General features: G+C 46.1%; 1 protein-coding gene across 4 annotated transcripts in view; it reads right to left on the bottom strand.

The window, feature by feature from the left end:
• Window positions 1-2,170: 2,170 nt before the first annotated feature.
• ZBTB7A (zinc finger and BTB domain containing 7A) overlaps window positions 2,171-26,965 on the bottom strand; it is a 61,739-nt gene continuing 36,944 nt past the window's right edge. For all 4 annotated transcript variants that reach the window (XM_083179369.1, XM_083179370.1, XM_083179366.1 and 1 more), the window contains exon 3: window positions 2,171-3,134. In XM_083179369.1, the coding sequence (XP_083035495.1) occupies window positions 2,786-3,134 (349 nt within the window). In that variant the 3' untranslated portion in view covers window positions 2,171-2,785. The remainder of the gene's footprint in view (window positions 3,135-26,965) is intronic.

Below are 26,965 nucleotides of genomic sequence, written 5' to 3'. Positions count from 1 at the left end.
TACTATTTTTTTAAATGTCAAAAACCTATTGAGTCAAGTAAGAACTCCAAATCAATTCTCTTTTTCTCTGTCTTTAGCACTAAGATGTTATTGATTAGGGGATGAAAGCTGAATACAGTTCATAACCGTGATTACATCTGGTTTTAAGGTTTTGTGGGAAGAATTCATTTCATATTGTGTACCAATATCAGCAATGTCCGATATAGACAGTACAGTTATGTGCGAAATGGTGTATAATCTACAGCATTGGTTCTCAAACTCGGTCCTCAGGACCCGACACAGTTCATGTTTTCCAGGTCCCCCGACAGGTGCATTCATTAATGACTGCAAAACATGCACTGTGTGGGGTCCTGCGGACCAACTTTGAGAACCTGTGATCTACAGTAATGCACATTCAGTTGGATAGCATATGTTTTCATGCCTCCATTTGCCATAGTATGTCAGCTATGTAACCAAGTATTGGTTACATGGCTAAATAAAAGTGTTTAACTACTATGGTTGTTTTATTGCATAATTACACATATTATTGAATGCTTTCCAATGTAGCTAGCCAACCTACTACATTTATAAAGTTATCTTTTGAGCCCGTCATATTTCATTATGTATTAACTGGTGTTCATCGTATTTGCACTAACTAAACTGTATCAATATATTTGGAAAACTATAACTTAATAAATTGCTGTACCATGCTGGCAGTGCTTTTTTCTATGACAAAATGTACCTGTAAAATGATAAAAAAAATACCATTACTCGCCTAAACTGCTGAAGGTCCTGTAGCCAGGTTAGTGTTGGCCTGGACTATTAAGCATCTATAATGGACAAGTCCAGTGGAACATATTCTAGGAAGAAGTGTTAAAATATACCAGCAATGATTATAGAAAGACTTCCTGTTTCACGAAAAAAAAAATATAAATTGTGTGTTAGCCTGCTGAAACCATGTGGTAATGGATGGCATATAGTGGAAAAAATATAAATCCATTTTTATATGTGAATGGCTTTAATGGCTATAGCAACTTTGAAATAAATTTTTTATAATAGAAATGTATTTACAATATGGTCTCATAACTTCAGTGTACTAAACTGCAAAATTAGATTTTTAGCCATTAACCCCTTTAGTGGTACTCATGAAAATTTTCCAGGCTATGCTCCAGTGCCCAGACTAGCAAACCCAGAAAATTCTCTGGATTACCACTGTCTGCGCTGTTTAGTGCCGGGCAGCACCGCTGAGCTGATCGCTAGGCTTAACGCTGAGCTCAGCTTCAAACGCTGCCCAGCTCCGGCTGCCCGGCCCCGCCTCCTTCCCCCCGGCTGTGTACAAAGTGGCTTGCCAATGTCACGCCGCACACAGCCGGGTTGCCGGGGGCAGAGCCAGGCAGTGGCTGATATATTTCTCAGCAGCGTTGCCCAGCCCCTGGAGAGACAATGGTTGTTTTTTTTAGGGAGAGCTCCCCCCTAAAAGCTCTACCTAAAAAAAAAAAACACCACTGAAGGGGTTAAAGTTATCACTTTTAAAATACTTTTTGGGGCTTATGATTTGTGCTTACAAATGTTTCAACAAAGTGGTTAAAGTATAACTACAATCAATAGTATGAAATACCATCAAGTAAAAAAAAAAGCATTAAGCTGATGCAGCAATTACAGCAATAGGCAGGCTGCTCCCATAACAGAAAAATAGGTATGGTATATATTATTCAGAAAGTATCCAAACGCCACATATAAATAATAAAGAGATACTACTGGATTTCAGTAATGATACGCATGCCCAGAGATAGTACTCCTGCATTAATGTAACTAAAGCAGCCCATACACGTCCCGATGCGGGCGTGCGTTGTGGGCTACAAAGGCAGGGATCACATTGCATTGCCTGTGCATGCGTTGTGTATGCAATGCGATGCAATGTGATGAAACCTAAGTACAAAAAGTATGTGCAAGCACATACTTTTTGTACTGTGCGATGAGGTGCCGCGGGAGCGCGCACCTCAAAGCACACATCGGGACAGCACGCATAGCAGTGTGTATGGGCAGCTTAAGGGCCAGATGCACTAAGCTTCAAAAGTGATAAAATGTAGAGTGATAAACAGCCAGCCAATCAGCTCCTACCTGTCATGCCACAGACTGTGTTTGAAAAATGTCAGGCAGGAGCTGTTTTTTTTTTTTTTATCACTCTCCATTTTATCACTTTTGAAGGTAAGTGCATCTGGTCCTTAAACTTGTAATCTCTGACACAATGGCGGAGTCAATATTGTGGAAGTTAGGGGTCATTTTTTAATCTAATTAAGTTTAGTTTAAGCATGTGCTCCAAATCACACATTAGCCAGTACACTACCTAACCTCCTAAGCATTCTGGGGAATGCATCTCATACCTGAACATCATAATATAAGGTCTAAATGTGCGCTGCAAGTATCTTGCAAATATAAACCTTGGTTTGGTCAAAGTATTTGGACAGGCATGATCTCAGAGTGACTCCTGTTCTTTGCAGGTATATTAAAGTGCAACCTACCCGTGTACGCGTTATCCAGCTTTGTTCTTCTCCTATAAAAAGACATCATACATCCTGTCCAAACACTCCCCAACTCCTGTAATCACTGGAGGAACACAATTCCCTTCCCTGGTCCCTTGTGCTGAGTTTTCACTCTCAAACCCCATCCCACCCATAAGGATAGTGCTAATTAGGCAACCCCAAATATACTTTGATATCTATATAACTATATATAATAATTTATATATATATATATATATATATATGTGTGTGTTGAGATTTTTAGTATGTGTTTTTGGTTTTCTTTAGGAGGTGTCACCAATGGCCACACTGAGGCACCCTGTTTGAATTTCTCCAGGTCCATTGCCATTCCCTGGAGATGGAGGGAGAGGAGCAGAACCTTCCCGAATCCTGGGTTTGCGCCCTCTGCGGGAGGGAATCCCATTGCAGCCATCCTTCTTTAGGTGTCTGTGTAGGTGATCAGAACGCACAAAGGTTTTATGGCATGCCTGGCACTGGTAAGGACGTAGCCCTGTGTGCACACGAGTGTGATTTTTCAGGTCATAGTTATGTGCAAAGGCGGCACCACACTGCTGGCAAAGGTAAGGCTTCTCTCCTGTGTGCTTCCGCATGTGAACCTTCAGCTTGTCCTGCCTGTAGAAACATAAGTACACTGTTAGATAGTTAACAAGGTTAAAGAAAGTTGAAAGTTCTTCAGGTTCTATGTATGCTAATACAATTGCGATTTTCTAGGCAAGGGATTCTCAAACTCAGTCCTCAGGACCCTACACAGTTCATGGTTTCCAGGTCACCCGGCAGGTGCACAGGTGCATTCATTACTCATAGACACATTTTAAAAGATCCACAGGTGGAGCTTATTATTTCACTTGTGATTCTGTGAGGAGACCTGCAAAACATGCACTGTGTGGGGTCCTGAGGACCGAGTTTGTTCTAGGCTATGGAATTGCAAATGTTAGCCCAGGAATTAAAAAAAAGACGCCCCTCACAGCTATTGCTACTCATTTGAAATGTTATACTTGTTTGCTGCCTATATGTATTAAAGGGAATCATTGACTGCATTAGGAAATCTATGGCTACATAGACTGGCGGAAGAAGCGGTGCAGATGTCATGTTTCTCTGCATACAAGATGAACATTGACAGCCTATTCAAAAATGTCCATCGCACATTTGCATTTTTACCGCCAATCCTCTAAATGGTAATTTCCTGTCAATCACTCTGCAATGAAATCCTCACTGTGAGCAGACTTTCAAAGGATTTACACATGCACAGTGCGATCATGTGCCGTCGGACAATAATTGTCAATTGAGAAAATATCTTCACAAATTAAGCTCAGTATGGTTTTTAAAAGAAAGAAAAATTGTGACTTTAATTTTAGTAGTGCTGGTTTATCACTCAGTTCCTTTTTCTGAGCTTGCTACCTCCCTCTACTGGGGCTCCACTGTGGAGCCCCATGTAATCCGGTCACCAGTAATTACATCAAGAAGTGGTCCCCGAATCTGGGCTAATAAGCGCTAAAAGTATCTGGACACTTAGCTCCTGGAGCGCTCCCCCTCAGTAGAGGGAGGTAGCGAGCTCAGAAAAAGGAACTGTGTTGTTTCAAAGATCCAGAGGAGACCCCATATACTTTTAACTGGGACTGGTAATTATACCTATACTGCCTCATTCTTAAAGAGACATTCAGAATCAGAATTTAAGCCATATAAGCCTTATTAGAGACACTATAACACTGCCTCATATGATTGCCTCAAAGGATTTTATTTTATGTTATACTGTATGTTGTACAGTATGTCTTGTTCGTCTATTTTTATGCATTGTTGTGATTATGAAATTGCCCATTTTTTTTTTATAATTATTTTTTATTGTACTTTCACCTTGCAATAAATTTGACAACATTTGTTTAACATATATATCATAAGTAAAACATTGTCTGATATATTAAGTTATGAGTTTAGAACATACATATTTAGGTCCATTTGTTACAAAGAGAAACAAAGCAGTGTCAATAATATTACAATCACGGCATCTGTTAAACAGAAACTTATATCCCAGTTGAGTGTTCATCTTGGATTCGGTATTCCGAAAAAGTGAAATTGCCCATTTAAAAAAAAAAAATGCAAGTATAGCGTAATAAGAAGTGTTGCAGAATTATTGAAGTTGGAGTACAGCTGCGCTTTCTAGGTGTCAATTATTAATTGTCACCAACCTTTTTTTCAGTATGGTTTTTAATGCTTCAAAAATTATTTTGAAACAATTGAGAAATATGAAATGATTCTGATTTCTAGCATTCACAATCTAAAATAGTAAACAAGATCACAAAATACCTTATGTAGTTTTAAAAACAGAATATTATGAAAAACTTGGTAACAAAGGGAGATGTATATTAAATGAGGAAGCATAATAAATGACAAATGTTGTTAAAGATCTTGTTCCTTCTACAAATGTCAAAAACTGTATTATCTGCAAATTAAATAACTGTGACATATCCACCATTAAATGTGTAGCAGACCAAACCGCAAAACAACAGAACATGACATACAGTACAATGTATTTATTACATATATGTACAGTATATATCAGACACAGGGGTCTGGGATCAAACTGAAACAAAATAAAGAAATACCAAAAGTTATTCAGGGGCCCGGTCCATGCACAGATTAAAATTGCTAATTGGACGTGCTTTTTGCTTTGTATATATCTATTGTATATATAGCTTTGCAGATATCATGCAGTACAATGCCATATATCCAAGATCATCATTATTTATTTACAAAGTGACATAAAATTTCACAGTGGCAAACACTCACTCACAGAACATATAAAGTTAGCATTACTGTCAGATCCTGATATACTTTGTATTCTACTATCTCAGGGAAAGTACTGTTTCTTTAATAGGGTTTTAAAAAATATTTTTGCAGGTGAACTTCAGGTCCCACCAGGCCCTGTTTGCCAGATATTTAAATTTGGCATAACAAGATTATCTGTTGTGTTTCTATGGACAATATTATTATTATTATGAACAATATTATTTCTTTCATTATTCCTGGGGTGGAGGCACATTATTTTTTCAGAATGTACTTACCCAGGAATTGCAGCTGTACTGATCCACCTGTGGATGGTTGACACTATAGCTAAAGGAACCCATGCCAAGTGCCCCACTGCTAAATTACCGCCAGCACTATGGTCTAATGCTGGTACAGCCACATTGACACTACTGTCTTTGTAAAGTTAATTCCACTGAGCAATAACAGACATCCACACGGGCAAGTGTTAATTAAAAGTATTGTTTAAAATCACCTTCACGCTATGTGTATACGGGGGATATGAAACATAAATGCATTTTGTGTTTTGAGTTGTGTTCCATCCTCAAGATATCTCATTAGGGTATTTGAATATAGAAAATACAGAAAGTCCTAAATACTGTACTTCTTGTTCCAAATGATTTCAAGACAGGGACTGAGACAATTATTTTTAGATGCTGTTGATCAAGGTATGTTTAAAATAATTACACCAACGTTGGATTTGATATTGTTTATCAGATGCCTGCTCTTCTCCATTTCCATTCTTCTCTTCCCCTTCCCCCTTCTTCTGATGTAATGTTTATATGTTGTAATTTGATGCTAATGTGCTTAACGAACATGTATGTTAAGGTTTGCTCTTATTGTTGCAAATTACTTATGCCGATTTATTTCAACCATTGCATTAACACCCCTGATTAAGTCTCTATGAGACAAAACGCGTTGGTTTCTTGTACAAACTGTGACTTGGTTCAAGCAATTGTGAAGAATCTATGAAAATTGATGTGAAACAATATTACGTTTTATAAACTTTCAATAAACAAATTGGGAGCGAGTTGTCGATTATTATACAGACTTTTATAGGTTACCACCATATGGGTGCCGGTCCTTCTATGTTATGTATATTTTGTCTTTGATCTCTGCCAACAATGGATTTGGAGGATACTGGGTGACTTACATATTCCCTATGATTAGTGTGAAATTAGGATGTTATTAGTATTTGTACCATTCTTGTTATTTCGCAAGCTGGTAAAAATGACTTTGTTTAAAGACAGAAAAAGTAGGACCATAAAATGTAAGTCTATCTTTCCAGAGGAGCAACAGGATGCAGATAATGATTATTATAATCCCCTAAATCATATGGCAAAACTGGCCACAAAATAACTAAAGGGATGTTATGACTTAATCACCCTAGAAAAAGTACCTTGAAGTAGGCTGAGTCCCAAACGGGTTGCGATTGAATAAGACTCCTAACATTGGGGCACATACTTATGAATTTCTGAAAATTTGGAATAAAATATTGCATGAGAGCGCCGCTAAGCTGTTATGTAGGGTACACACCAGGACGACCCGCTCACGATGCACATCGTGAGCGGGTCGTCAGTGTCTCGTCTGACCCGCTCACGGTGACGCTGGGGGTGTCTCGAACCGCTCACGATGTGCACCGTGAGCGGGACCGATCCAATGGCGACCTGCACCCGGCAGTATGGTCGTTATTCAGATCCTACCTGCAGCAGGTAGGATCTGAATAACGACCGACCGACCCGGGGACCGCGCATCGGATCGGTATCGGTCCACACCAGGACAGAAAAGGGCCCAATCACCACACAATCTACATCCAATTGGTCGGAATTGGATCTAGATTGAGGGGATCGGGCCCTAGTCGTCCTGGTGTGTACCCAGCATTAGTGTTGATAATCAATGAGAGAAAGAAAAAACTCCTCTCTATTGAAGAGGAAGTTGGCAAACTTGAGCTGGTCCTATCTAAGTTTTAAAATGATGAAGAATTCACAAGGGACGTAATAGATCTACAAAACAAGCTAGACACTTTAGAGAACAATATTGTGACTCATAAACTAAAGACATTTTAGTGGATTATGAGAATAACAAGGCCCTATAGATTGTAAGCTTGCAGCAGGGCCCTCCTACTGTTGTTACCCAGTTTGTTCTAAAACAGTCAACAATTGTAAAGCGCAACAGAATCTGCTGCGCTATATAAGAAACTGTAAATAAATAAATGATTGATCCAGTTCTGACCGTCAAGGACAGGCAATAAGAACTTGGTATTCCTCTTACCATTGAAACAACTACAGGAACCGTTACGAGACACGAAAACTTCCATCCCCAAATAGAAATAGACCTTCACTCTTCCCCAGATCTCAGGGAGAACAGAGACTTTACAGACACATCGACTCACCTTAAGGGACAAAAAGGGTTCTAAGAGACCAGAACCAAGAGGAGGGAGTCAACTCTCCAAAAAGAAAAATCACCACCCAGACAAGAGACCACTCAGAAGTAGCGTCATCATCCTTTCTAAGAAGAATCTTTCTGAATCCCAAGTCGCGGTACTAAATAAAATCTCAATTTTACGCCCAACCAACACATCGACAAATTTGAGCTATTTGTCAACCTGTACAAATTGGTTCGTAATCTTTCTCTACAGCAACATATGAAGAATCCATACAAAAATAACATCACAGAGGAAACACCTGGTAGCTCCCCTGTCCAAGGACTACCCCATTGAATCAAGGGGTAGTCATATCGACATATTTTTTGAATCTGTAAGGTAGTTTAAAAGTATAAAGGTGCCCATACACTGTAAAATTGCTGGATACAATGAGATGCGCGCTCCCATCACACATCTCATCGCACATCTCAAAAAGTATGTGCTGCACATACTTTTTGTACTAGATCTCATCTCATTGCATTGCAAAACCTATGCAATATGATGCTATGCAATCTAGTCCAAATTGTATACAATAATTGTACTGTGAAGAAATTGGATGAAAAAAAAATTCTTTCACCTCAACTCTAAAATGATGAAAGTGTTATCATTCAAACAGCAGACAAAGGGGGAGCAGAAGTCCTAATGGACTGAACGGCCTACAGTATGTTGCAGAAGCAGATATTCAAATTAATGACCATACAACCTATTTAAGACTGACCTCTGACCCAACTGACATCTACAAAGAAGAACTACAAAACCTGCTCACTAAGGACATTATTCTAGTTCACTCTTAGAGGCAAATTCCTTCTCAGATGGACAAAACCATGTGCACTGCAGAGGGGCAGATGTAACAGGTGCAGATAGAATTAGATTTGGGAGAGTTATTTTGTTTCAGTGCAGGGATACTAACTGACTGCTTTATTTCTACACTGCAATATAGATCTCACTTTGAAGAATAACTCGCCCAAATCTAATTCTCTCTGCACATGTTATATCTGCCCCACCTGCAGTGCACATGGTTTTGTCCATTTAAGAAGGAATTTGCCTCTAAGAGTGAACTAGAATAAGGGCCTAAGGCACTTCATGATAAGGTAATCTTAAAAGAAGAATACAAATACCTGTATACAACCAAACAAAGGATCCCGCTTTACCACTTACCGAAGCTGCATAAGGAAGGCTGATCCTGGTGGGTGTGGATTCTCTAACTTTCAACCTTTTACACTATGTCTATTTGAATCTCCAGTGTTATGTTAAAACCCAACAATCATACCTGAAAGATTCCACATGCCTTCTTAGGGAGATTCTGACTTTGGAATGGAGACCCTCGGTATGATGGCTAACTATCGATTACAAGCATTGTACACATCTATATCGCACGTTAAAGGTACCAAATCAGTCTCGGAAAGGTTGTTCCGTCTGGATGGCATAAGTTTCATATTAGAACATAATTACTTTGAGTTCAGTGGGTCATACTATATACAGAAACAGGGCAGGGTGATGGGGGGTATAATTTTCCATTGTATGCTAATATCTATATGGGAGAATGAATCTACTCCACATAAGACTTTAAATGTCTCCTCATAATTTTCTACAAAAGGTACATAGATGACCTTATCTTCATCTGGAATGGTACTGATGAAGAAGACATAAGATTTACCTCTAAAATCCAGGTTAATGATTTTAATCTGAAATTCACATTTAAACAACATCCGAGAAAATTCGACTATCTAGAGGTCAAGTTTGAAGTGGATTCAGATAATAAAACCTTTGGTACTTGTTTCCTAGCACGGCGCCCATCGCATACCGTTCTTAGTGGTGTGCGATGCGATATTCCCGTTAAATTAACAGGAGTGCTTGTACAATGAAATATCGCATAGCGTTGCATGCCAGCAAATGGCATGCGATGCGATTTTTAATTGTACAAGCACCCTGATGGGTGCTTACAATGTTAAATGCACCCCCATTGTCAACGCCACTCCCACTATCAACGCCAACCCGAAGCGTGGCGAGTGCAGCGAGCCCGCGAGGGACGGCGGTACGTGTCCTCTGACCTTTTCATACCCCCACTATCCGCCTCAGTGTGAAGTTGATTTTAGATAGTGTGGCATGCGCAGCGAGCCTTCGAGCCCGAAGCGTGGCAAGCGTACACGGAATACGAACCCGTAGCGCGGCGAGCGCACGCGGAATACATGTAAAGTAATCCGTGTACGCTCGCCACGCTTATGGGTTGCCACACTATCTAAAATCAACTCGCTATCTAAAAGCCAACGTGGATAGTGGGGGTATGAAAAGGTCAGAGGACGCGTACCGCCTCCCCTCGCGAGCTCGTTACGCTTCGGGTTGGCGTTGATATTGGGGGTGGCGTTGACAATGGGGGTGCATTTAACATTGTAAGCACCCATCAGGGGGCTTGTACAATAAAAAAGGTGCTTGTACAATAAAAAATCGTATCGCATCCCATGCCGCTATATTGCATGCGATGCGATTGTATAAGATGCACTACGATCTAAATTGGGGGCGCCGTGCTAGGAAACAAGTACCAAACCTTTTTTAAAGAACCTATGCCAACAGTTTCAAACTTTCAGAGAGTTGCCTTCTACCAATATGGAAGAACAACAATTCTTATATCCAAGAAAGAATTGCAGTATAATGGAAGTCTACTGGTCACAATCCCGGAGATTAGTTGAACAGCTTGTGGAGAGAGGATATGATGAAACAAAGAACAAACTAGATCAACCAAGGGCTAAAAAGGGAAGACCTGTTGAAGGTAAAAATGACTTCTAGGAACCAAAAGAAACAACTCAGGCCATTCATTACATGGTTTAACCAGGAAACGGAAATATTGCACAATGCCTAAGATCTCATTGGCATCTACTCCTGAAGAACCCTGTATTAGGGCCTCATTTACCAACCAAACCAGATATTGTTTTTCCGAAAGGCTGCCAATTTGAAAAGTATGCTAGAGCCTAGTAAATTAAAAAAGAGGATTGATACAAATCTGAGAACTTTTCTTCCAAATGGGTCTGGTGAAAGAGCTTGTAACAAATGTAACTGTTGCAAATGTATAGAAAGAATACTAAAACCTCCATACTAAAACATATAAAATAGATAGCAAAGGGGGTGATAGAGATCTGGCCCTCTTTAAAAGAAAGTCATTCTGGATATTCTTTAAATACCCCAATACCTCAAAAGGCTTAACGTAATCATGTCTATATTGACCCATTATGTTTATAATGACCCATTATGTACAAATTTAATCATGGTCAGTATATGGTGGCTTTTTTGTAATCATGTATATATTGACCCATTATGTTTATATTGACCCATTATTTACAAATTTAATCATGGTCAGTGTTAGGCGCCGCCAAGGGTCTCAGCGGACTCCGGGGGCACCACTGTCACAGGACAGCTCCGGAGCTGTCCTGTGACAGCGGCGCCATGTTCTCCCAGCTTCTGGTGGATGTCAGGGCGGAAGCATCGGGCGTTGCTTAGCAAAGACCCGAACTTCCGTCCTTCGCATTGCGGCTGACGTCACCAGCCGGCAGGGCGCGAGTTTTTTAATAAATAGCCGGCATCTGCTGGGAACAGATGCCGGTTATAGCTCCTGGTTCTGCCCTGTCAGCCTAGGTTGTGTTCCTGGTTCCCTGCATCTCCTGCCTGTCGGAACTGTTTGAGTTCTCCAGCTTGCTCCAGCATCACAGATAAGTCAGGGGTTCTCCCTGCAAGGTTACCCTTGTACCTAGCTATATTGTTATTCTTATATTCTACCCCTGCACATTGTTGCACCCACACTGTGTAATTGTTCCACCAAATTTACCAGTGCAGTTTGTTTTTTGTGTGTCATCTTTTTGAGCATTGTTGCTCCCCTGGGGCTTCCGGGGGTTCCCCATCCCACGTGTGGTTTTAGGTAGTTTTCCCCTTGCTGTCCCTCTGCCTTGGCGGACGCGTTGTCTCCCATAAGACCTGGTGGCATCGGGGTTGGAGACGGCGTAACCAGCTCCTTCGAACGCGGCTATTATAGGTGAAGCCTAGCACCGCATGCGTCCGCTAACTGCAGCCAGAGGCAACGGAGTTAGGGTGTTGGTTCGGGGATACTCCCGGGATCTTAACAGTCAGTATTTTGAGATTTAGACATTTGTGTTCATATGTAGTACTTTGTTTATCAATCATTACCATGCTGTTTTCTGTGCGGTATTCAATGAGGCTGATTCGCCATGCTGTAAGGCGAATTTTTGACTAAAACGGTGAATCACCCTATTCAATGACCAGATGGCGAATACATTTCAAGGTTTTTTTCGCCATGATTCACCGAGTAGCAATCGCTATCTTTTTATGGTGAAGTGGAATGTGAACTTTTAAAATAAAGTGTTTTGTTTTTTACATTTGGTGTCAAAAAATCAGGAATTTTATTCCGAGGAGGGGCATGCTATTTTTATTCATGTGCTGTAAGCACATGAATATATATTTAATAAAAAAAAAAAAAAAAATATATATATATATATATATATATATATATATATATATATATAGAATATATAGTAGGTCCAGGCACTCGCATCAGACAATCAATTTCAGCAGAAAAAAACAGAATACAACAGGTATACGGTGGTCAACGTTTCGGGTCCTTGACCCTTTATCAAGACATGTCTTGATAAAGGGTCAAGGACCCGAAACGTTGACCACCGTATACCTGTTGTATTCTGGTTTTTTCTGCTGAAATTGATTGTCTGATGCGAGTGCCTGGACCTACTATATATTCCATATTTCCCTGTTTGGGAGCAAAAGGCACCGCACAAGTTGCATCGATTGACGAGGAGTGCCGAGCGCTTTCTACAACTATATATATATATATATATATTTTAAACAGACCAGCCAGCAGGGGGCCGGGAGCCGAGCCGCTTATTAGATATTCATATATTCACTGCACCCGATCATTACATATGCATGATCGGGTGTAGTGAATATACCTGGTCCCCTGCTGGCACCCCCGGGGGGCAGCCTGTGCTGCCTGGCTCCCGGGGAGCCCACCTCCCCCCCACAAACGTTCTGGGGCAGGCAGGGAGACTTCCATCTCCCTGCCTGCCTCCGTCCTCAGGCTCCCTGCGGCATCGCCGCAGGAGTTAAAATTTTCCGGTCAGGGGCAGCGAGCCCCTGACTCGTTGAATGCTGGAGCCGGCGAGGCTCCGGAACGCGGCGAGCAGTGGCGAATGTGCAGCCAATTCTAAACAGGATTCGCTGCACATCGCCAAAATGCTCATTAAATACTGCCCAGTGTGATGTTACAGACTCAGTAGTGAATTTGAAGACTCAGTGGATCAGTATAATTAATTTAACACCCTAATAGTAAGCCTAGTAGCCCTATGTGGACCAACCCTTTTCAGCTACAGTATATAGGAATCTTATTATTAATAATATATCATACACTAATTTGCTAATATACATGATTATAACATACTAGGTGATTCATCGCGCCCTACGGGCGCTCTTCACACCGTCGTAAGGGGCTGCGCCCCCTTAATTTGTGAACGTTTGTATATGAGAAATATGGTTAGAATTGTATGAAAGATGCCCTGTATTGCAACTTAGGTGTCCGCGAATCGCGGGAGGGGGGGTCGCGGAGGGTGCCGCGAATTGCAGGAGGGGGGGTCGCGGGGGGTGCCGCGAATTGCAGGAGGGGGGGTTGTGGGGGGGTGGATGCTGCGAATCGCGGGAGGGGAGGGATTGCAGAGAATCGCGGGAGGGGGGTCGCGGGGTGGGTTGCCGCAAATCGCGGGAGGGGGGTTACGGGGGTTGCGGCGAATCATGGTAGGGGGGGGTCGCGGGGGGTGTGCCGTGAATCACGGGAGGGGGGGTCACGGGGTGGGGTGCCGAGAATCGCGGGGGGGTGTGTGTGTGCCGTGAATCGCGGGAGTGGGGGTTGCGGGGGGGTGGGGGGGGGTGTGACGCGAATCGCCACAAGAAAAAATCAACACAGAAAGGTCAACACATGTAAATGTTGACATAAGTGTGGCACTTCATTGGTGTCCATGTCGACACATGAGAATGAATATGAAAACATTCAAAAAATGAAAAAAAAAACTTCAAAAACTCATGTCAACCTTTTTCATTGTCGACCATAGCCATGTCAGTGTTTTCCATGTGCAATTTAATTCTGGAGCTGCCGCGAATCGCGGGGGGGTGCCGCGAATTGCGGGAGGGGGGGTCGCGGGGGTGGGTGCCGCGAATCGCGGGAGGGGGGGTTACGGGGCGGAGGTTGCGGCGAATCATGGGAGGGGGGGTCGAAGGGGTGTGCCGTGAATCCCGGGAGGGGGGGTCACGGGGTGGGGTGCCGAGAATCGCGGGGGAGGTGTGTGTGTGTGTGCCGTGAATCGCGGGAGTGGGGGTTGTGGGGGGGGGGGGGGGTGGGGGGGGGTGTGACGCAAATCGCCACAAGAAAAAATCAACACAGAAAGGTCAACACATGTAAATGTTGACATAAGTGTGCCACTTCATTGGTGTCCATGTTGACACATGACAATGAATATGAAAACATTCAAAAAATGAAATAAATCTTCAAAAACTCATGTCAACCTTTTTCATTGTCGACCATAGCCGTGCCAGTGTTTTGCATGTGCCATTTAATCCTGGGGCTGCCGCGAATCGCGGGGGGTGCCGCGATTTGCGGGGGGTGGGTGCCGCGAATCGCGGGAGAGCGGGGTTCATGAGGGTTCCGGTGGGGGGTTGCCGCGAATTGCGGGAGGGGGGTCGCAGGGGGGTGCCGGGGTGGCGCGAATCGCCGGAGGGGGGGTTGCGGGGGGTGTGACGCGAATTGCCACAAGAAAAAAATCAACACAGAAAGGTCAACACATGTAAATGTTGACATAAGTGTGGCACTTCATTGGTGTCCATGTCGACACATGAGAATGAATATGAAAATATTCAAAAAATGACAAAAAAACTTCAAAAACTCATGTCAACCTTTTTCATTGTCGACCATAGCCATGTCAGTGTTTTCCATGTGCAATTTAATTCTGGAGCTGCCGCGAATCACGGGGGGGTGCCGCGAATTGCGGGAGGGGGGGTCGCGGGGGTGGGTGCCGCGAATCGCGGGAGGGCGGGGTTCACAGGGGTTCCGGTGGGGGGTTGCCGCGAATTGCGGGAGGTGGGGGGTCACGGGGGGTGCCGCGAATCGCGGGAGGGGGGGTTGCGGGGGGGTGTGACGCGAATCGCCACAAGAAAAAATCAACACAGAAAGGTCAACACATGTAAATGTTGACATAAGTGTGCCACTTCATTGGTGTCCATGTCGACACATGACAATGAATATGAAAAAATTAAAAAAATGAAAAATAAATCTTCAAAAACTCATGTCAACCTTTTTCATTGTCGACCATAGCCATGTCAGTGTTTTGCATGTGCCATTTAATCCTGGGGCTGCTGCGAATTGCGGGGGGGGGGTGCCGCGAATCGCGGGAGGGGGGTCGCAGGGGGGGTGCCGCCAATCGTGCAAGGGGGGGTCGCGGGGGGTTTCTTTTTGCCGCGAATCGCGGGAGGGAGGTCGCGGGGGGTGTTTTTTCCGCGAATCGGGGGGGGGGGGGTCACGGGGGAGGGTTTGCCGCGATTCGCGGGGGGGGGGGTCGCGGGGTGGTGGTTATGCCGCGAATTGCGGGAGAGGTCGTGGGGGGGTTCTTTTTGCAGCGAATCGCGGGAGGGGGGGTCGCGGGGGTGTTTTTGCTGCGAATCGCGGTAGGGGGGGGTCGCGGGGGAGCGGGTGTTTTTGCCGCGAATCGCGGGAGGGGGGGCGCGCGGGGGGGGAGGTTTTGCCGCAAATCGCGGGAGGGGGGCGCTCACCTGGTGGCTGTGGAGTAGCAGTGCTGGGCAACATGGGAAGGCAGTGGGTGTCTGGCACTGTCTGTGGGCTCACTGGGCTGGTTCTCTGTCACATACCTCCCAACATGACCCTCTCCAGGAGGGACACAATGCTCTGTTTCTAGACTTCCCCTTAATGTATGATTGCCATCACCTGTTTTAAACAGGTTAATTTCTCAGAAAGGTGTTCAGCACAGATGAAGGCAATCACACATTGGCCCTTATTCTGGTTGGTGCGGTCGAGCCGCATATGCGGCTCCGACCGCACCAGACGAAACCCCGCCCACCCTACGGATCGCCACGGCCGTCCGTACACGGACGGCTGGCGATCCGCACGAAAATGGTGGAGGCGTACGCCTCCACCATGCTGGGAGCTGCCCCCTGCATTCGATGGTCGTCGACCATCGAAGGCAGGTCCGCACGCCGCGGCAGCTCCCGCAAGCTGAGACCACACGGACAATCGTCCGTGTGGTAGCTTGTATGGGGGCTGAAAGCTGACATCCGGCGACGTCAGCTTTCCGCCCCCATGAGTGGCGTCATGCCCTCATTAGCATGCGTACGCCCCGCGTTTGCATGGGAACGCCCATGAAACGCGGGGCGTACACATAGGGAAATGAGGGCATGATGCCTCTCACGCCCCTATACGCCCCCTTTGCGGCGGACGAAATACGTCTGCGGCGAAGGGGGCTGCACATGCGCAGATTGACCTCTGCGCATGTGCAGTGTCAAAACATCGGCGGTACGGCCGCACGCGGGCCGTACCGATCCGATTAGAATAAGGGCCAAAAATGGTGGAGGCTACGCCTCCACCATGGTGGGAGCTGCCCCCTGCATTCGATGGTCGTCGACCATCGAAGGCAGGTCCGCACGCCGCGGCAGCTCCCGCAAGCTGAGACCACACGGACAATCGTCCGTGTGGTAGCTTGTATGGGGGCTGAAAGCTGACATCCGGCGACGTCAGCTTTCCGCCCCCATGAGTTGCGTCATGGCCTCATTACCATGCGTACGCCCCGCGTTTGCATGGGAACGCCCATGAAACGCGGGGCGTACACATAGGGAAATGAGGGCATGATGCCTCTCACGCCCCTATACGCCCCCTTTGCGGCGGACGAAATCCGTCTGCGGCGAAGGGGGCTGCACATGCGCAGATTCACCTCTGCGCATGTGCAGAGTAAAAACATCGGCGGTACGGCCGCACGCGGGCCGTACCGATCCGATTAGAATAAGGGCCATTAAGAGGAAAGTCCAGGAACAGAGCGTTATAGACACAGACACCCACTTTGAGTGACAGATGTAGCCAAATATATAGGAGATGCACCACTAATTAATGACTATTATTTATCTATCATGCCCTAATTTATTAATACATGTAATTATCATATACGCACTATTAAGTACTACTATAGCAGCAAAAATTATTAAGAACTAACACTCCACTATTAAGCCTAGTATCTTATTATAGATTTAATTAGGTTCACTCTTTTAGGTGATAAAGGTATTTAGTTTAATTATTATGTTTATTTATGGTTTAATTTTTATGTACTTATCAGGCACTTCTTCCACACTAGGGATCATAACTATTTACACCAGGCTACCAATTTGTAATATGCTAATCACGTTGGTAAGCAAATACTCTGTTATTTAGAATGAGCACATCACATACTGTAAATATGTATATATTAATGGGGTTAACCAGAAATAATAATCAGCCACTGTAATATCGACAGTATGGTTGGAACGTACCTCCAGGCTGCAATGGAACATAAGCAAGAGGCACTGTTCCTCATATCTGCAGTGCAGGACTATCTGGCGCCCCACTTCCAGCTAATGGAACGCACTTCTGGCTACGGTGAAACGCAGTCTGGAAGTGACCCCTTCTGCACCTCTGGGCGCACTAAAATGTTCATTTTCATGGTTGTAGGAGGTGATAGGGCCTTTGGACGGCAGTCCGAGCCCCAGCAGACCATCCCAAACCTGCAACTTAGTTTATTTTACAACGCAGTGATTGTAATAACATTATCCCTATGGGGGACTTCCGGAATTATGGGTAATTTGATTCATTAGTGATTTGCAGTAATTTTTCCAGGGTTCTTCAGTTAACCTTTTTTTTTTTTAACCTAAAGTATATATGCTACATTGTTATGACTTTTATATATCAGACTTTCAGTTAACATTAAATAGACATTACTCTTATTAGCGTGAATGAGCATTCAACCGGGAAGCCATGAATGATTAGACGGGTGGTGAATGACAGCAAAATACTAGCAGAAGCCGGAAGTCAGCAGATCAAAGACGACTGGCAATGTCAGCATTGGAAACACCCTCCCGGCTTCTTCTAGTACTTTGCCGTAGTTCGACACTCATCTAATCATTCGTGGCTGCTCGGGTGACTGCTCATTCACACATCATGATCTTATGATGTTGACTGTATTCTTAAACTGATGTGTATGTAAACTTTATTATTACTAGTAAAAGTGGGTACTTGTTTCCTAGCAGGGCGCCCAGTTTCCTTATGTACACGACCGTAGTGAAATCGCATCGCATGACGTTATAGTAGCATGAAATGCGATTGCAGTACTGCTCCCGTTCCCGCCCCCTGTCAGATCCTCTCAGAAATCATTCTGAGGTGATTTTCTGACAGGAGTGGAAGCATCCCTCAGAGCTGCTGGTGAACTATCAAAAGTTTATGAAATGGCTGCATCTATTAATATGTTTAGCTTGCCTCAGATGGAGGAGGAGGCTATCGACTTCTTTCAACAACATCATCTCCTTCCGCTGACGATGAATTGTGCAAATGGGCACGCTATGCGCCTATCAGTGAAGGAATATATGTGGCGGTGCCATGTTAAAGCGTGCCGGCTCAAGGTGAGCCTCAGAGCAGCCCACTGGTTTCCAGGGTGCCGCTTATCCTTTGTGACCTTGATGCGCTTTATCTATTCATGAGCCAAAGCTGGACATATCGAAAAAAACAGCTGTTTTGTATAACAGATGGATGAGGGAGGCTTGCACAATGGACCTCATGGCGCAGCCACAGCGCCGTATCGGCGGTCCAGGCCACATCATGGAAATCGATGAGAGTTTGTTTGTGAAGAGGAAGAGCAATGTCGGCCGTACGTTACCACAGCAGAAACTGGAAAGTGTTTCCTCACCATGGTGCCCAGGCGTGATGCCAGCACTTTGATGGCGGCTATAACTGACAATATAGAGCCAGGCACCACTATTTACACGGACTGCTGGAGGGCGTTACAGCACTGAACAGCTGGAACTTGCAGGTTATCAACATGCCCAAGTAAATCATCGTTTCAATTTCATAGACCCCTCCACAGGGGTTCATACCCAGAATGTGGAGAGACTTTGGGGCGCATGCAAATGGCGCAATAAGCGCCAAAGAGGCACAGCACGCCACATGCTCCAATCCTATTTGCAGGAGTTTATGTGGAGAAAGACATTGGGTGGGGATAACCCATTTGATCGCATACTGCGAGCACTTACGCTCCTCCCTAAGGATGATTAACTGATTTTTTACTAATTAATGTTTTACTGTTTTAATTTGATTCATTGTTCTTATTATCAGTATGCTTTTTAATTATTTAAGTAAATTACAGTTCTTAGTTAACACATGTCAACCTTACTGTGTCAGCTTTATGATATTGCAGGTGTGAATGTGTTCCAAAAACACCACCACTATCCACGCCACCCCGAAGCATGGCGAGCGCAGCGGAACGCGTCCTCCAGGTGGGTCCTGATGAAGCTCCCATAAGCGAAGCGTACGCTGACCCGTCAGCAACTTGTTGTGACTCCCTACTCCCTTCCCCCCATACCAATGTATATATTATTGTGATTTATCAACAGCCGTATCTCTGCCTCACCAGCGTGTGCCAGTCGCCACTGGACACCCCCGGCCAGGAACGCAGTGCTTGACGTCAGCACTATCCTGGAACCGGTCAAACGGGCTCTAACCCCCGGCGTACTACTCCTAGACGCCGCGGCTTAAACCTGTATCACAGCGGGAGGCGATCCGAGGCTCCGTGCGGTTGCGGCAAAACGGTGGTCTGAATGTGATAGTGGCAGCTCACATCGGACACCGCCCGCATACCAGCACTGGAGAACGGATCCCCAACCCGGGACCCGCCACTGATTGACAAGCGGGCGCACACTCCATACAGCTAAATAAAGCTTGGAGAGAGTGGGCAGACTCGGCTTTAACAGTCTCCAGGCACCGATTGAATTTATACAGACGTGGAGACTGACATCTAATAAACCAGTCTAATAAGGGGAGAAAAGTATTGCAGTCACACCTATTAGGATATATTATCCTTTTTAAAATCACTCTATGTTTCATGTTCTGTGATGTTTGTGTCTTATACTTCGCTACTATTTTAAAAAATCCTAATAAAAGTTAGATTTTAGATTAAGTCAACCTTTTTGTGCACCACATAGGGCCTTATTTTGGTTCACTCTTTCTGACAAAATCCTTCTTAGATGGACAAAACCATGTGCACTGCAGGGGGGCACATGTTACTTGTGCAGAGAGAGATAGATTTGGGCGGGGTTTTACTTTAAAGTGAGATCTATATTGCAGTGTAAAAATAAAGCAGTCTGTATTTACCCTGAACAGAAACAAAATAGCTCACCCAAATCTAATTCTCTCTGCACATTTTACATTTGCCCCCCTGCAGTGCACGTCATTTTGTCCATCTAAGAAGGATTTTGTCAGAAAGAGTGAACCAAAATAAGGCCCCTAGTGACATTCTTTCCTTTCCTTGTTGCTATCAAGTGTGGCGAGCTCAGCGAGCCCGAAGCGTGGCGAGCGGATGCGGAATACATGTAAAGTAATCTGCGTCCGCTCGCCATGCTTCGGGCTCAGTGGCAAACTGCACTCTCCACACTTTACAATATCAACTCCATGCCGACGTGGATAGTGGGGGTATGAAAAGGTCGGAAGACTCGTTCCGCCGCCGCTTGCCACGCTTCGGGGTGGCGTAGATACTGGAGGTGACGCAAAACAACACATCACATCTCATACTGAGCACACATCACATCTCATCCAATCACATCTCATCGCATGGGTGCTTCTACAATGAAATATCGCATCACATTGCACCCTGTCTATGGTGCCCTCCGATCCCATGCGATATTTAATTATATACGCACTCCTGTCCACTTAATATGGACATCACATTGCATAGCACAGCACTATACATGCTGTGCGATCCGATGCAATGCGATTTCACTACGGAGAATAGCCCAGTACGCTAAATGCGTACTGGGCACCCTGATAAGAAACAAGTACCTAAAAGTGTTTTTACATTTATGCTCATTGTGCGCTTCTCCAATTGTTTCTTACACACACACACACACACACACACACACACACACACACACACACATATATATTGTGACAAGGATCACAAACACAGGGTCTCAGATGACGACTTTGTTGTTTATTCTCAACAGCAGGTTACAGCATAGCAGGTTAAATTCATATGCAGCTGATATTACAGGCAGTAGCATACAGGCACTCTCATCATAGAAGACTATTTAAAGGCTCCATTGGTCCCTATACTATAACACTCCTGTCCTATCACTTGGGTAGATATTCCACCATCGAGAGCAAGGTGACTCTTCCTTGGAACACTTATATCAGAAAATCCCAGGTGCTGCTGATTACACTTGGAATTCTGTTACTGCTACCAAAACCTGGTCTGGATACTCCAGATTAATTTCATGTGGGGGGAATGCTCTGCCACACTATGGGGGTTATTCTGGTTGATTCGCTCGGATGGGAATTCGCACCCTTGCAAGTCAACCAGAACCCGCCCTGCAAATGGTGGTATGCCCACCCCTCCTTGCAGCATGTGTTCACACGCAGGGCCTGCGAATGGATATAAAGCATAAACATCCATTTGCAGCCTATGGGTGAACATGCACACATATCTAAGTGGCATTCAGGTCACTTAGATTTGCGTGCACCCTCGGGAGGAAGTGGGCGGGCAGCTGACATTCGATGTCGGCTGCCTTTCCCTGGCACCAACGTCACGGCCTAATTACCATGGGAACGCCCATGCAGCGCTGGCCATTCCCATGGGTGCAACTATTTGCCGCCCCACACCCCCAGCTGCAGCCTTGCGTGCATGCACCCAGTGAACAGTCCCAGTTCCCCTCTCCTTTATTGTGATTGCTGTAACTTTTGGATTGTTGCCACTGCCTTGATAAAGGTCCATACTAGGACCGAAATGTTGTCAGGCTGTTCCTATTGGATTAAAAACTCTGGACTTTCGCTTTGGACACTATCTGCTAAAGACTGGTCAGTGCTGTTTTTTCCCCTCAATTGGGATCACTGGGTATGTAATTGGGATTGCAGTACTCTGTAAGCGGCACCGCAGAGGATGCCTGTATTAAGGGTGAGAGTGTAGGGCTTTGGTTTCTTATATCTATCTATCTTATATATATATATATATATATACCCGGCACTCCAAAAATAACTTTTCATAGTCACCGAGCCGTTTGCAAACATCGGGGTTGGCCGGGGGCAGACGGCCGTGTGAATGTGGCTAGCCCATGGGAACGGTCAGTGTTTTATGGGTGTCCCCATGAAAATGCTGGGCGTTCCCATGGGTACGTGGTTCAGCCGATGTCTGCTGTGGGCCAGCGACTGACATCGCAGAACGTCAGCCACCCACCCCCTCTTCGGTAAGGCACTGACTTCTTTTAGTGAAGTCTGGCGAAAACATTCGATGGTCGGTGACTATCGAATAATTTCTCCTGTAGCAGAGGCTTGCGAGGGGATATGTTTTGTTACACATCCCCTTGCATGTTACCGAGGGGAATCGGCAGCTACGGTGGTGTGGGCTTTCCAATGGGGGGTGGGTCGCGTTTCAGGTGCTCGGCAAGTGGAGTTGTTTGCAGCTTATTGAGCCAATCACATGTGCGATTTTCAGCGAAATTCACATATTTTTTAGCTGTCTAAAAAAAAAATCACACCCTCTTACATATAACCCATGGTTTGATAAGTTTGTTGCAGAAGTATTTGAGTGGCCCATACAGCACCATGTCCTCAATTCCATCAAGCACCTTTGGGATGAACTTGAGCCAGGCCTTCTCATCTAACATCAGTGCCTAACCTCGTAAATGCTCTACAGAATGGATCGACACAAATTCCCACAGAAACACTCCAAAATCTTGTGGAAAGCCTTCTAAGAAGAGTGGAAGCTGTTGGTCAGGCGCCTGAGTACTTTTGACCATATAGTGTATATATTAGTGGTGGGCAATGATTAAAATTTATAATTGCGATTAATCGCATGAAATTTTAATGATTAACTGCGATTAATCACACTGATAGGCATATAAGTGCCTCTTACCTAAAATCTCAGGGGTTCCATGCATGTTACCAGGTGGGATTACATGCTTACTAAATTATAAACATTGGAGTATTTCATGGCACAAAGAAACAGAGGAGCAGCTCCACAATATCCAAAAACTTGTGCAATCAAAACAAGTAGAGAAACAATATAAACAAAGAATTTAGGCTATATCCAGAGCGCTGTCCATATACATTCTTCTTTCTTCTCTCACAATAAAGTGTGTGTGTTAAACTCATAAAGGTATTTTTAGTGATGTTGAAAGCCTTCACCAAATTCACCAGGTGTTGGGGAATTTTTTGAACAAACGTTTTTCACTCACTCAAAAAACAAGGGTGCATATATGTAGCAGTTTCTTTAAACTATGCTTACCAGTAACTCACAATTCACAAGGAGGTTTTCAAACACATCTAGTTATCTTTATCTTGAGATTTCAAATGACCAATATTGAGAAATTGGATTAAAAAAAACTTTTAATAATCACAATCTTTAAAAAAGGATCAAACTATGGTTACACTGGAACAAACTGGAAGCAAGTGGATGATGTCAGGGGCTCTCTGCAGCAAAAAAAGACCATCCGGATAAGTCTTAAATGTTAGGGAGTCCACCACATAAAATACCTCAAATAAATGTCCAGAGAACACAAAAGGCAGTCCAAATTAGTGCAAGTACAGATAGCCTCCAACGCGGTTCGATTGCCAATCTTTGTCAATCTTGATTACATGCTGTTGCCAAGGGGGATTGCATGCTTGTTGCCAGGGTTTTCATGCTTGTTGCCAGGGGGGGGGGTTTAATTGATTGTTGCCAGCGGGGGTTTACTTGATTGTTACCAGGGGGGTTATGTGCTCCATGCCAGCGGGGGGGGGGGGGGGGGGGGGGGGGGGTTATGTGCTCCATGCCAGGGGGGGGTTTACTTGCTCCATGCCATGGGTGGGTGGGTTACTTGCTCCATGCCATGGGGGGTTTACTTGCTCAATGCCAGGGGTTTCAGGTCCACAGCGCTCCCGGAATCCGCACTTCAGGGTAGCGCTGGGCACTCTGCACTTCCCTGACAGACGCTAGAGGTAAAGGAGCACCTCTAGCGGCTGTCTCCTTCACAGTGGTGGCCATATTTGTAGGGGCGCACGGTCTCCGTCTGCATGTGGACGGAGACTCTGCACCCCTGGGGCGCAGCCCTGTCCGTTTCCCGGTGCCAGCCAGCTCCGTCTCCCGATCCCTGCCGCCGCAGCGGCCCCAAACCCCCCCCCACCCGTGTGCGTTAACTGCGATAAACATTTTAATCTCAGTTAATTTGCTGGCACGTTAACGAGATATTAACACACTAGGTGATTCATCGCGCCCTACGGGCGCTCTTCACACCGTCGTAAGGGGCTGCGCCCCCTTAATTTGTGAACGTTTGTATATGAGAAATATGGTTAGAATTGTATGAAAGATGCCCTGTATTGCAACTTAGGTGTCCGCGAATCGCGGGAGGGGGGGTCGCGGAGGGTGCCGCGAATTGCAGGAGGGGGGGTCGCGGGGGGTGCCGCGAATTGCAGGAGGGGGGGTTGTGGGGGGGTGGATGCTGCGAATCGCGGGAGGGGAGGGATTGCAGAGAATCGCGGGAGGGGGGTCGCGGGGTGGGTTGCCGTAAATCGCGGGAGGGGGGTTACGGGGGTTGCGGCGAATCATGGTAGGGGGGGGTCGCGGGGGGTGTGCCGTGAATCACGGGAGGGGGGGTCACGGGGTGGGGTGCCGAGAATCGCGGGGGGGTGTGTGTGTGCCGTGAATCGCGGGAGTGGGGGTTGCGGGGGGGTGGGGGGGGTGTGACGCGAATCGCCACAAGAAAAAATCAACACAGAAAGGTCAACACATGTAAATGTTGACATAAGTGTGGCACTTCATTGGTGTCCATGTCGACACATGAGAATGAATATGAAAACATTCAAAAAATGAAAAAAAAAACTTCAAAAACTCATGTCAACCTTTTTCATTGTCGACCATAGCCATGTCAGTGTTTTCCATGTGCAATTTAATTCTGGAGCTGCCGCGAATCGCGGGGGGGTGCCGCGAATTGCGGGAGGGGGGGTCGCGGGGGTGGGTGCCGCGAATCGCGGGAGGGGGGGTTACGGGGCGGAGGTTGCGGCGAATCATGGGAGGGGGGGTCGAAGGGGTGTGCCGTGAATCCCGGGAGGGGGGGTCACGGGGTGGGGTGCCGAGAATCGCGGGGGAGGTGTGTGTGTGTGTGCCGTGAATCGCGGGAGTGGGGGTTGTGGGGGGGGGGGGGTGGGGGGGGGGGGTGTGACGCAAATCGCCACAAGAAAAAATCAACACAGAAAGGTCAACACATGTAAATGTTGACATAAGTGTGCCACTTCATTGGTGTCCATGTTGACACATGACAATGAATATGAAAACATTCAAAAAATGAAATAAATCTTCAAAAACTCATGTCAACCTTTTTCATTGTCGACCATAGCCGTGCCAGTGTTTTGCATGTGCCATTTAATCCTGGGGCTGCCGCGAATCGCGGGGGGTGCCGCGATTTGCGGGGGGTGGGTGCCGCGAATCGCGGGAGAGCGGGGTTCATAAGGGTTCCGGTGGGGGGTTGCCGCGAATTGCGGGAGGGGGGTCGCAGGGGGGTGCCGGGGTGGCGCGAATCGCCGGAGGGGGGGTTGCGGGGGGTGTGACGCGAATTGCCACAAGAAAAAAATCAACACAGAAAGGTCAACACATGTAAATGTTGACATAAGTGTGGCACTTCATTGGTGTCCATGTCGACACATGAGAATGAATATGAAAATATTCAAAAAATGACAAAAAAACTTCAAAAACTCATGTCAACCTTTTTCATTGTCGACCATAGCCATGTCAGTGTTTTCCATGTGCAATTTAATTCTGGAGCTGCCGCGAATCACGGGGGGGTGCCGCGAATTGCGGGAGGGGGGGTCGCGGGGGTGGGTGCCGCGAATCGCGGGAGGGCGGGGTTCACAGGGGTTCCGGTGGGGGGTTGCCGCGAATTGCGGGAGGTGGGGGGTCACGGGGGGTGCCGCGAATCGCGGGAGGGGGGGTTGCGGGGGGGTGTGACGCGAATCGCCACAAGAAAAAATCAACACAGAAAGGTCAACACATGTAAATGTTGACATAAGTGTGCCACTTCATTGGTGTCCATGTCGACACATGACAATGAATATGAAAAAATTAAAAAAATTAAAAATAAATCTTCAAAAACTCATGTCAACCTTTTTCATTGTCGACCATAGCCATGTCAGTGTTTTGCATGTGCCATTTAATCCTGGGGCTGCTGCGAATTGCGGGGGGGGGGGGGGGTGCCGCGAATCGCGGGAGGGGGGTCGCAGGGGGGGTGCTGCCAATCGTGCAAGGGGGGGTCGCGGGGGGGTTCTTTTTGCCGCGAATCGCGGGAGGGAGGTCGCGGGGGGGGTGTTTTTTCCGCGAATCGGGGGGGGGGTGGTCACGGGGGAGGGTTTGCCGCGATTCGCGGGGGGGGGGGGTCGCGGGGTGGTGGTTATGCCGCGAATTGCGGGAGAGGTCGTGGGGGGGTTCTTTTTGCAGCGAATCGCGGGAGGGGGGGTCGCGGGGGGGTTTTTGCTGCGAATCGCGGTAGGGGGGGTCGCGGGGGAGCGGGTGTTTTTGCCGCGAATCGCGGGAGGGGGGGCGCGCGGGGGGGGGGAGGTTTTGCCGCAAATCGCGGGAGGGGGGCGCTCACCTGGTGGCTGTGGAGTAGCAGTGCTGGGCAACATGGGAAGGCAGTGGGTGTCTGGCACTGTCTGTGGGCTCACTGGGCTGGTTCTCTGTCACATACCTCCCAACATGACCCTCTCCAGGAGGGACACAATGCTCTGTTTCTAGACTTCCCCTTAATGTATGATTGCCATCACCTGTTTTAAACAGGTTAATTTCTCAGAAAGGTGTTCAGCACAGATGAAGGCAATCACACATTAAGAGGAAAGTCCAGGAACAGAGCGTTATAGACACAGACACCCACTTTGAGTGACAGATGTAGCCAAATATAT

This window comes from Crinia signifera, chromosome 1, assembly GCF_055691185.1.
Source record: "Crinia signifera chromosome 1, ASM5569118v1, whole genome shotgun sequence".
NCBI classification, from domain to species: domain Eukaryota; kingdom Metazoa; phylum Chordata; class Amphibia; order Anura; family Myobatrachidae; genus Crinia; species Crinia signifera.
This window is presented reverse-complemented; position numbering and strand designations above follow the sequence as displayed.